The following is a 12,489-nucleotide window of genomic DNA, read 5'->3' as shown; positions in this document are numbered from 1 at the left end:
GCCTGCAAGTGCTTATGAGCATGGATAGTAGTAGTAGAAGATCAGCTCCATTCTAAAAATAACAAGTCATTATTATTTCCACACAAGAGTCAGTGGCACTGGTTTCTCCACGGAGGATAGCTACCTGAATATCATGTAAACCACCTATACTCTCAGAGAACTGGTCCCACTGTCTACCTCTGTACTTTACTGGAGCTTGCCACAGGTTTCCCTTTATTTAACTGCACAGGTCATGGTAGCTGTATAACCTTGGACTACTCTCTTCATTGCAGAAAATGTAAGAAAATGATTGAATTAAGCAAGTCAAGGTGTTAAATTATTAAGATTAAATTATTGAATTTTTAAATAAATTAATGAGAGACAGATACAGATATAATACATATACTTTTTCAGGTTCTCTGAGGATTGGATCAGGATTCCCCTTTGTCCTCTTTCACAAGTGTATAGTGTAGCCACTTATCTTTCCAGAGCTCTTTTTTTCTTGTGAAGCAGGTTCTTCATCTTTCTTGTGATGGGCTCCATATTTGGATCAAATGCAGATTCAGTTGCTCCTGGAATATCCTTTGATAGGACAGCAGATTCTGGGTATTTTCCTACTACACTGACTAAAATGTAACTCAATAAAAGAAAACCCTGCTTTTCTATACTACTGTGTGCAATATTCTTAAATGTACCTTGTTCTATGAAAGCCTGGGGAACGTTTAGTACGAATTCTGATTATAACTCCAAGGAAAAGATGTTTCCAAGATTATTAATGTCTTGCTATATGGCCTAAGAAGGATGTCATCTATACAGTTTACAATATATAGATAAACTCAGTGATTCTCAATTTAATTCCTCCTCCCTCCAAAAAAGGGGTCAAATTTCTCTTCCATGCACAAATAAATCTACCATCAACCAATGTCACACACAAGCAGTCCAAACACACTAAGAATTTTCAGATTTTATAATTGGCAATTACTCCGTAAAACATCTTCACACTTTACTCTGTACTTTGATTGCAGGGTCTCAGATTGGAGGTTTGTTTCTCTCCTCAAATTTATGGTAATCACTCTTAAGAGTTTCCTTTCTGAGAAGTTCTAAAAGAAGAGGACATCTCTGTGGTCTCCACAGAATCCAAACTACATAGAGAGGAAAAGTTCCACTCAACTTTCTTCCTGAGAAGTTCTGAGATAGGAGGACATCTCTGTGGGTAAGTGACATTATTTTATTCTGAGCTTAGTAACAAAGATTAGGGTTTAAAAGAGGAATTGCAGGATACTGATAAACACAGTTAGAATTTTAAAATTAAAAAAGCAAGTAAGCTTTATTAGCTAGTCTCCATACCCTTTTCTCCACAGTTTTAAAACTTGACGTTTCTGACACAGCTTAAAGATTAGGGTTTAAAAGAGGAATTGTAGGATACTGATAAACACAGTTAGAAATTTACCCTCCTGTAGATTTCAACCTCTTCTTCCACCTCACTCACTGTTTTCTTCCTTCGAAGTCCACTCCATCCATCTATTCACTCCTCTGCCTCTCCGAGTAGAAGTCAGTTATCGACTTCCTGTTACGTCCCTTTGTTCCTTTCTCACTGACTTTCACGCCTAGCTGTCCTTCTTTCTTGAACCTTCATCTTCTTCCCTCATTCTTGAGGATTTTAACATTCATGCTGATGATCCCTCTGGCTCTTATAATTCTCGCTTTAACATCCTCTTCAACTGTGCTCCACTACCCCCACTCACCAGAATGGCCACTGTCTTGACCTTATCTTTTTCTCAAACTGCTCACTCTCCAGTTTCTGTGTCACAGCTCTTCCCCTCTCTGACCATCATCTGATAACTTTCACACTTAAACACCCTCCTCTCCCCAGTTCCGTCTAATCTCAACCAATACATTTAGGAATCTTCAGGGTATTGACCCTTCTACTCTGTCCTCCAGTGTTTCAAATCTCTTCTCAACCACTATGTTATCCAAGTCTGTCAATGAAGCTATTTCTTCCTATAACACAACTCTCTCCTCTGCTCTGGATACTCTTGCTCCTCCCATTCCCCATTCTGTAAGGCATAAAAAAAAACAGCTTTGGCTGACCTGCAGAATCCGATACCTACGTTCCTGTGCCCACTCTGCCAAATGCCTCTGCAGGAATCCAGGCCAAAGTATCACCCTGCCTGTCTGACATTGCTACATGGATGTCTCACCGTCATCTGAAAATAAACATGGCCAAGACTGAGCTTCTTATGTTTCCCCCTAAACCCACCTCTCCTCTTCCCCCATTCTCTATCTCTGTGGATAATACTTTCATCCTCCCTGTCTCATCAGCTTGTAATCTTGGGGTCATCTTTGACTCCTCTCTCTCCTTCTCTGCACATATTCAGCAGACTGCTACAATCTGTAATTTCTCTCTCTATATCACCAAAATTTGTTCTTTCCTTTCTGTGCACACTACCAGACCCTTATCCACACTCTTATCACCTCTCACTTAAACTACTACAACTTGCTTCTCACAGGTCTACCACTTAGCAATCTCTCTCCTCTTCAATCTATTCAAAATTCTGCTGCACGACTTAAATTACAACAGTGTCACTATGCTCATATTAGCCCTCTCCTCAAGTCACTTCATTGGCTCCCTATCCATTTCCACATACTGTTCAAACGCCTCTTATTGACTTTACAAGTGCGTTCACTCTGCAGCTCCTCAGTACCTCCCCACTCTTATCTCTCCCTACACTACTTCCTGGGAACTCCATTCCTTGGGTAAATCTCTTATCTGCACCCTTCTCCTCCACCGCTAACTCCAGACTCCATTCCTTTCATCTTGCTGCACCATATGCCTGGAACAGACTTCCTGAGCCGGTACGACAAGCTCCATCTCTGGCCGTCTTCAAATCTAGGCTAAAAGCCCACCTTTTTGATGGTGCTTTTATCTCCTAACTAGGGCTGTTTAACGAGATGAATCGCGTTAATGTTTTCTTCTTCTTCTTTTTTTTAGCTTGCACTAATAACTTTAACTCGATTAATCGCATAATGCTGCTCTCTCCTATAAGGAGGAAGAAAAATAGCAGAAACTTGAATGTGAAAGATGTTATAGGGGAAGAAGAGAGGAGGAGAAAAATGAAATAGTGAGGAGGTCCTGAAAACAGAGTTCAGAGCACAGACTAGAACAGAACCAGAGACAGGGAATAAGATGATTAGAAAAATAAAATCACCGGACAACAAAGGAAAGAAAAATTTATTTTATTTTCAGTTTTGAGAATTGACATCTGCAGTTAACATTTTGCACAACACAGGTGAAAATGTGAGGGGGTACCTTAGGCGATTAATCATGCAACTTTAAACATTTTTATCGATGAGCAGCCCTACTCCTAACCCTTACTCACTTGTTCAGTACCCATGTTTTATCATTCCCACCTTGATTCCCTTATTTGTCCTGTTTGTCTGTCCTAATTAGATTGTAAGTTCTGTCGAGCAGAGACCGTGCCGCGTACGCTTAGTAGTGCTATAGAAATATGATAAGTAGTAGTAGTTGACTGATCTTGGACAGATGTCGAGTCACCAGTTGAACCTTCCCAAGACCTGGAGATTGAAGTGGATGGAGGAGATGAGATTTGGCAGGAAAAATGGGACCTGTGTTCTTCTGCTCTGCAGCTTCTGCATATACTAGCAGAAATAATGCTGGATTCACTGCAATCAGCCCCAGAAGCCCTTCATAAGGTCTGTTCTTCATTTATAAGGGTTTCTTTAAAAAATGATACTCTAGTTAGAGACCTGAACAATCAATTTGAAACTCCTATTGGAATCTTCAGTTACCCAGCTATAGGACGCTCAAGCTCAAATTTCTCAAGATAGATTGGTTTTGCACTGAAAAGTTAAAACTCTTGAGAATCTGCTAGAGGTTTAAACTTAAGGATTTTGAATTTCCCTTGTTTAAAATCTGTGGCACCGAAACATATGTTTTATAGACTTTTAAAAGAGGTATTTAAGTACTGTGAAGAAGCAGTGTGTTTAAAATGGGAAAATATCTAATACATTTTACAGGCTGAAATTATGTCCTGAAGTGTACTGGGAGTGTGGCCCAGTAACCTAGAAATCACTGGGGATAATTGGAGAGCAGGAGACTTGTCCAGAGGTGGTTGTGACCCAGTCGGTAGGAGGAGGGTGCTAGTGTAGAGCACAAGCGGCAGGTGCAGGCGAACCTGAGCTGTGCTGTGGATAGACCCTCTAAGTGGCCGCGAGGTAACCCCAGGAAGGTGGCTAGGTATTTTGTGACAAGTACAAAGATTTCATTATATACATTCTTGGAGGTCAAGTAAGCAACCTTTGGCAGAGGTTTCTATGGATAGCTTGGATAGTCTCTGCTCTTTTGGAGAGATCAGAGGAAGAGTTAATATGAAAAGTACATTACTGGTCTCTTTTTGTTTTCTCTAAGATAGGGAAATGTTGTATTTATATTTTAGGCTTTCTGAAATAAATGTCCATGGTGGGAAGATTCAGATCTTCATCTATGTTCCCCGAAGGACACAGAGAAGAACAACTTTAATATCACTGGAGGCTCATGTTCCACTGGATTTTGCCTATACGTGTGTTTTCTCTAGGGAAAAAATATATCATTTTTTTTATCCGATTCAATTATGTAGCTTTTTGAATTCTCATCGCTCCTTGGGACCAGTCCAGGTTTGAATGAGAGGGTCATTAGTAAATGGACAAGGGATAGTTCTATTTTTATTTTAGGTTATGTTTCCTGTATTTCTAGCTTCCTCTGGATGTTGCATCTTGGGTTTCTTTAACTGTGGACTAAGTGTCTAGCCTTAGTTGTATTATATTTATTTCATTATTTTCTATTGAATAATGGATGTTATTTTAGTGCAAAGGCTACCTTTATAATTGTTTTTGTAAAATTAGTAAGTAATCCCAAAAAAAGGAATCAAGTAGATTCCTCAGCAGAAAATTAGAGATGCTGAATATCAGTTCTGTTTCTACATGCAGACATGACCTATGACTTGCTAGATATCCCACGTTTCCAAAGTTTGCTGGGTGCTCAGACCACAACAAAATACCTACTGTCGCCTAGATAAACAGCAACACTACAAAGTGTGATATTTTTAATTGAAAGATGGAAAAGTATTTAAACATAGAAAAATGAAAGAAGATAACGACTATATAGCCTATCCAGTCTGCTCTTCCATGCCATCTACTCTCCTTTTCACTATCTAGAGATCCTATGTACTTGTCCAAAGCTTTCATGACTTCAGATACTGTTTTTGTCTTCACCACCTCCACGAGGAGGCTGTTCCACAAATTCACCACCCTTTCCATGAAGTAGTAATTTCTCAGGTTACTTCTGAGTCTACCTCCTTTCACCTTCAACCTATGCAAAAAAGCCATTTTACAAAAATAACATAAAAATCAGCACCACTTGGGGCTTTGTATGTGTACGTGGTCACAGAAAGTCACAAAATCATCAGTGGTTAAGGTGGTGGACTTTGGTCCTGGGGAACTGAGGAACTAAGTTCGATTACCACTTCAGGCACAGGCAGCTTCTTGTGACTCTGGGCAAGTCACTTAACCCTCCATTGCCCCATGTAAGCTGCATTGAGCCTGCCATGAGTGGGAAAGTGCGGGGTACAAATGTAACAAAAATAAAATAAAAAAATTGTCCCCTAAATTCTATAAATGGCACTCAAAATTGCACACACAAATCGGGATGCCTGTCCACTTTGCATGCACAATTTGAGTAATGATCCAATTAGTGCCAATAACTGCGTGCTAATTATTGGTGCTAATTGGCAACAATTTGAAGTTAAGCACTATTCTATAAAGATACATGTACAAATCTTTCAGCGCTGAAAAGGGGGCATAGCCATGGGCAAGTCAGGGGCATTCATATAAGATGTGCGAAGTATTGTAGAATACAGGAAATCTGCACCTAATTTAGGTATGAGAATTTACACCAGGATTCAGCTGGTGTAAATCTTCACACCCAAAATCGGGTGCAGATCCCAACTTGGAGCGCAATTCATTTTTTTTGTCACCCAAATTTGGGTGCTATTTACCGAATCCAACCCTATTTGTATATGGCACCACTTATATATTTCAATTAGCGGCGGAGCAAATTAATAAGCAGAGCTCCAAAATGTGTGTGGTTTTTTTCGTTTTTTTTTTTTTGTGCATTCAATAGTTGTTTTGAACACCAGAAAAAGTATAATTCCCCTTTCAATCACTCCTCCAAATTCCAGGGTCAAATGAGCAGTCATCTGTGATTATACTAGACTCAATAGAGGCATAAATAGCAAAAGTGAAAATTTTTTTTATATGTATTGTATTTATATCCCACATTTCCCACCGTATGGCAGGTTCAATGTGGCTTACAAAATACAGAAGTATAAAAGTATATTATAAAAATGCACTTGCCTTTTTTTTATTATTATTATTATTGCTATTTCACAGAGAAGGTATTGATTAATGAAGGGTTTCCTTCGTGCAGAACTGTCCAGGGTCTGACTAAATGTGCCAACATTGTCCAGTTCAGCACACTATTAGCAGCCAAGTTCATACAAAATAAATTATGTTCAGTGGAAAATAAATCTATCGGCTGAGGCTCATTGCTATGTGAATAATCTATCACTGTTTCATTATTGCTACCAAGTATTACATATTATATTATATATATTACATAATATATATACATATATTTTTTTATTAATATACATATATGCTTAAGGTCCGCAAAACCAGCCCCCTTACTGTGTGCGCCATGACATGAGATTCAAAAAATGGTTTGAAACTAAGCAGCTTTTAGTTTCAGCTGCTCTCACAGCATCTCAAATGTGTGCTAGAAAGCATTCCTTTTTCAAACATTACAACACATTGAGATACAAAATAGATCAGAGATCATTCCTAATTCAAACACAGCAGGGCTGAATCAAAGATTTTAGTTCCCATAGGCAATATAGAGAAAAGGACAATGGAACAGAGTGCCACAGTAGTATCCTTATCAAGAAGCTTCAATTCATAAAACTAAAGTACGTAGCAGCAGGCTCCTCCTTGGTATTTGCAAATTTCAAAATTTGATGACCTCACCAGTAGCCTAAACTAAATTCAGAATTTTACAGAACTTGCATTTGGAACACTAAATTCTTTAGAATATTCTACACATAAATGTGGCCTACACTGTCTTACAATTTATAATGTCCATATACTGGATTTGGAAAAAAAATCTACTAGAATTGTGTATTTAAATATGCACGTCTTTACTTTTTCCCTATAGAAAAACATGTTTCTAAGAAATTGTATTTAAAAGCATCAATATTAAATTAAGCCAATTTCTGAAATGCCCCTAAATAGGCCTACATTAAAATAACATAAAAAAGGGTGAAAACATCACTTCATTAAAACTGCTTTTGTGAACATAGAACTGCATAGCAACTTCAATGCTCTTAATTCCATTCATCATATTTACATCTTTCATACTCAGATTAAGCTAATGGACTTTTTTTTTTTTAATATGGTACAGGATTTTAGTAAAAGAAAAACAAAGCCATGAGAAATAATGATCGTATCTCCCAAAAGGACTAAAAAAATTTTGAATACAGTTCTACACTAAAAACTGTTTTCATCACTGTCTCTTCACGCACAAACTGTAGTATGTCACTTACTCTGTATGTCCCTGAAAGACATTCACAGAATGGATTGAAGGATCTCGAAAATCCCAGAGACGGAAGGTTGTATCACGTGATGATGTTACCACAAGACGCTGAGTGGGATGTGTACAACAATGGTTAACTCTTGGTCATGTCCTACAACAAAAATAAAGAATATATAGATGCAGCAAAAATATTACATGCATCATTTGAATTTAAAGATAACTAATCTAAACAAAAGGCTTAAAACTAGAAAATGACTGGAAATCCTATAAAGTTATCCCAGGATTCTATATATGGTGCTTTGAGTTGCATAGGCAAATTTAGACATGTGTCCAATTTGCGTGAGCAACTCAACTGAATAACAAGCCAATCAGTGCCGATAATTGGGCAATAACAAGCAGTTATTGGGAATACTTGGCAATAATTAGAATATATGCATGCATCTTTTTAGGCATATTCTATAAAAGATGTGCACATAAATTCTAGTGTGCAGATCCAAAAAGTGAGCATGGCCATGGGAGGAGCATGGAACTTTATGTGTGTTATAAATGTAAGCCACATTGAGCCTACAAACAGGTGGGAAAATGTGGGATACAAATGCAATAAATAAATAAATAAATAAAATTAGGGTGATCCATATATTTTACATATGGGTATTTACATCAGGTTTTCATTGGTATAAACTGTCATGCCTAAATGTAGTTGTGGCTCCCAGCATTAAGTGCTATTCTATAAACTGCAACTATCTATAAGCTCCATTTATTGAATAGCGCTAAGTGCTATTGCTTTTTCTGCACACATTGTTTAGGCGCCATTTATAGAATCTAGCCCTTGTCATGTAATCTAGGTTACGTCTTATACAAAGTGAGTTCAAATAAAAGTCTGAAACTACCTGCAAATCCTGAAAGAACTGTAGGTGGCAAATCATTCAAATCACCGTAGGTGGGTCATGATATCATACAATTGTGATCATGCAACCAAGAAACGCAGAACTACAAAGCACTTTCTGAATCATCTCAAATGTACTGCATCACATTTATGAACACAAGGCTGGAAGAGGGTTACATTACAATTTGCTTCTTAAAGTCAATTCATCTGTGGTGGCTCCATGCTTCTGTTACAGTTTCAAAATGGGCCTCAAACAGAAAACTGCTATTTTAAGGTATCTGCATAGATAATAATCATTAGATTTTATGATGGCTAATGAGATTATTGTATTTATAAACAAGCAACACAATGAGAAATGCCTGAATCAATCACTCCAGAAATTTCTCTGGAAGGGGAAAAGAGCTCGGTGTCCACTCTCTACTCTTCACATTCCTGTAGAATATGGTGGTCTGGGCCTTCTGAATCTCTGAAGTACGACTGTGGTTAGTGGAATGAGACATATAAATGACTAGTTCCGCTCTAGGAATGACTTTTCAGTCTCGAACTTGGAGACCCAGTTAACTTTGGATATTCACTTTAGTTGTTTGATACACTCAGCAGAGATCTTATTCCTCCAGTACTCAAGCATTCGCATATAATGCCTCAAGCCAAGGTGGTTTGGCGCTGGATTTGTAAACATCATCATTTCTCCTCCAGAGTGACTCCATTCCTGACTATTTGTGATAATCCTTCCTTGCCCCCTGGTCAATTGTATGCTACCTTTTGTAGATGGCACAACCTTGGCATTCAATATTTGTTTCACGTAGTGAGTGAGGAGGGCCACATTAAATCCTTTTCTGAACTCAGTGAGAATCTTCTATTCCATCTTCAGATCACTTCCATTACCTACAACTCCGGCATTATGTCAAGAGCCTTAACTAGAAGGACTTGGCTGAGGATGTAAAGGAAGAACTTTCTACAGCTTTTACCTTGGGGGGGCATAGCAAGTTGTTCCGCTTTCTTTCCACCACCACCATATTAAAGACACCTCTCCAGAACTCAATTATACCTTGTTAGCAGAGCAATGAAGCTTGGATCTACAGTTTGAACTCTCTGTGGCTCAATTTAAAACTCATGTTCTCTCGCTGTGGAGACAGACAAAATCGTCTTTATACTGGGAAGTACAATATAAATTTGCATTGCACCTCTTTGTACCTCCAAGGCGTGCTTTCCACATGGGCTTCTCCTCAACAGGTTCCTGTACAAAATGTAATTCTCCTGGAGCTACTTTGGGACACATGTTCTGACTCTGTCCAAAAACTGCAACATTTTGGAGCTCTTTGTTGAAATATGTCTCCCTGTTATGGAATACTGGTTGGCACTATAACTCTAAATTGCTCTTTGGCCTTCCTTGTCTGGGCCCTCTGTACTGCACGGATATAAGGCGTTTGTATCCTGCTCAATTATCATTGCTGAGAAAGCAATCTTAAGTCAAATGGCTGTCTCAGAGTGGTGGTGTTCTCACATGATTGGGCTCGTGTGCATTGAAAACCTGGACATTCAAGACATTTCTTCACTGGCAAGGAAAAACTTTCAACGCTACTGGACCCCTTTCTGGAATGCAATGTCTGCAGCTATACGGAGAAGATTGCTTAACATATGATATATATACCTTTACAGTGAATGTAAATATCTTATGGCCTAGGGAAGTTTGTGGGAGGGAAGAGGGTGGGGTTTATACCTGTTATTCTATAATGTTGTATGTTTTCATATGAATATGTGCTGTTCTTTCTTGAATAAACATGAGCGAAACATAAACAAGCAACACAAATTTGAAAAGAACTTTATGTAGAAAGCAGAAGGTGCATACTGAAAGATCACATGATTATCAAGTTCCCTCACCTAACAGTTTACAATTTATACTTGAGCGAAGCGCCAGGTCACAAAGAAAGGCACAAAAGGGATTTGAACCAAGTCTTTGCATGTTGCAATTCCATGTCTATTCTTTCCTGTACAATCAGTCCTAGTAAGTGTAATGTAATTCCAAGAAACACTGCACCAAAACTGTCAGAGCTTTCAAAGAAGGAAACATTACCTGTTAAAGAATGCACAAGCTCCGAAGTCTCCACGTCATACAGATTTGCTGTTCTATCCCATGAAGCGGTAACAGCTTGCTTACCACCAACCAGCCAATTAGCAGCTATAACCACACCCTGATGACTTTTCAGCGATGTCATCGGAGCTCTGATGGTAGGACAATCACTAGATCCATCACCTTCCACATCAGCTTCATCCTTATCAGAAAAGTCAACTTCTTCTTCCCCAGACATTTGCTGTTAATCACAGAGATACAAGAACAATTAGAAACAGTCTCTCTGCATGATAATTATTTTGGTGTTTTACGGTAGCATAAGTTTTACTGATACAATAGAGGTCCAAAAATCTGGATGCTGGAAATCCAGACCACCCAAGAATCAGGGCCTCAAAGAAACTGTGGTTTCCGGACTGCCCAAAAATCCGGACTACATATTCTTACACATTCTCCCTCCCTCCTGACTCCTGCCCCCAAACATGGTCCAGTGTCTCAACCTCCGTTCCCAGCCCTGCCTGCTTACTCACTCTCACCTGTTCTGAAGTATTTGGTGCTGTAGTATCAGCACCAGACATTCACAGGCTGCCTCCTTTCCCTCTGACCCATCCCACCCTTTCAAAAACACGAAGTTGCATTAGAAGGAGGGGGACGGGTCTGAGGGGAAAGGCCTGGTGCATGTCAGAGGCAGTGTGGGAGTAAGACTGCAGCTGATGCTGCAACACCAGTAACTTCAGAACAAGTAAAAGCGAGAGTGAGACAGAGCCATGGGCAGGGCTGGGAGTGGAGGAAAGATGCTGGACTATGCGGGGAGGGAGGGGGGCCTTGGGAGACTGGGAGGCATATTTTCAAAGCACTTAGCCTTCCAAAGTTCCATAGGTTTCTATGGAACTTTGGAAGGCTAAGTGCTTTGAAAATATCCCTCTGGGCCCCTCCTTTGGAATCGGGCTCCTGGGTCCCCTCCTATGAGAAGAGAGATGCTGGAAGGGGAGGAGAGACACTGGAAGGGGAATTTTAAAAGTATTGCCTGAGAATCCAGAAAATACAAAAATCTGGACTAACCCAATCCCTGAGCAGTCTGGATTTTTGAACTTGTACTGTAAATAGTTCTATTTCTCTTTCTAAGTCAACTCCCAAACATTAACTTATCACAAAACTACTTTTATTCAGGACTCCATGTTTCCTGCTCCAACTCAGAAGTAGCTTCTGAGGCAAGAAGTAGCTTCTGAGGTAAGACATAGAAAAGTAAAGTTGCCTGCTCGTAACAAATGTTCTCTATAGAGAACAATAATCAGGTACACATGTGGGATGTGGGTGACAGACAGCGGAAAGAGGGAAAACAGCATAACCAAAGGGGAAGTTATCACAGCGGACTACCATTAAAATGGGTTATTTTACCACAAGTCATATTTTAGCACATGGTCCAATTAGACCCTGAACTAAAATAGCATGACTTGTGGTAAAATAGTCCATTTAACAGTAGCTCACCTTGATAACTTCCCCCATAAGTACACCAAAGAAAGTGATGTTAAACTGAAGAAGTCCGTGAAAAATAAAGGTAGAGGGAACTGACATGGACCATGTTTTGGCTAACAGCCTAAGTCAGGTATCTATAAAACATTTTAAAAAATACAAAATTCTAACAAATATAAACCTAAATTACATAAATAATATGCAGATAAAATTAAAGAGAATAAAAAATCATAAAACAAGAAATATCAAATTACAAAAATGTTTGTAATAATAATAATAATAATAATAATAGAACATAGTAACATAGTAGACGATGACAGATAAAGACCTGTATGGGCTACCAAGGCTTGGAGCTCACTGACTCTACGAGCTGAAGTAACAGCCACCAAGAAAACGACCTTCCAGGTCAAGTACTTCAGATGGCAGGAATCTAGTGGC

General features: G+C 39.0%; 1 protein-coding gene across 1 annotated transcript in view; it reads right to left on the bottom strand.

The window, feature by feature from the left end:
* WDR37 (WD repeat domain 37) overlaps positions 1-12,489 on the bottom strand; it is a 249,220-nt gene that overhangs the window by 101,671 nt on the left and 135,060 nt on the right. Inside the window, 3 exon segments of the mRNA XM_030198868.1 lie at positions 7,635-7,758; positions 7,761-7,775; positions 10,585-10,822. Of these exon segments, the coding sequence (XP_030054728.1) occupies positions 7,635-7,758; positions 7,761-7,775; positions 10,585-10,822 (377 nt within the window).

The sequence above is a fragment of the Microcaecilia unicolor genome, chromosome 1 (genome assembly GCF_901765095.1).
Source record: "Microcaecilia unicolor chromosome 1, aMicUni1.1, whole genome shotgun sequence".
NCBI lineage: Eukaryota > Metazoa > Chordata > Amphibia > Gymnophiona > Siphonopidae > Microcaecilia > Microcaecilia unicolor.
This window is presented reverse-complemented; position numbering and strand designations above follow the sequence as displayed.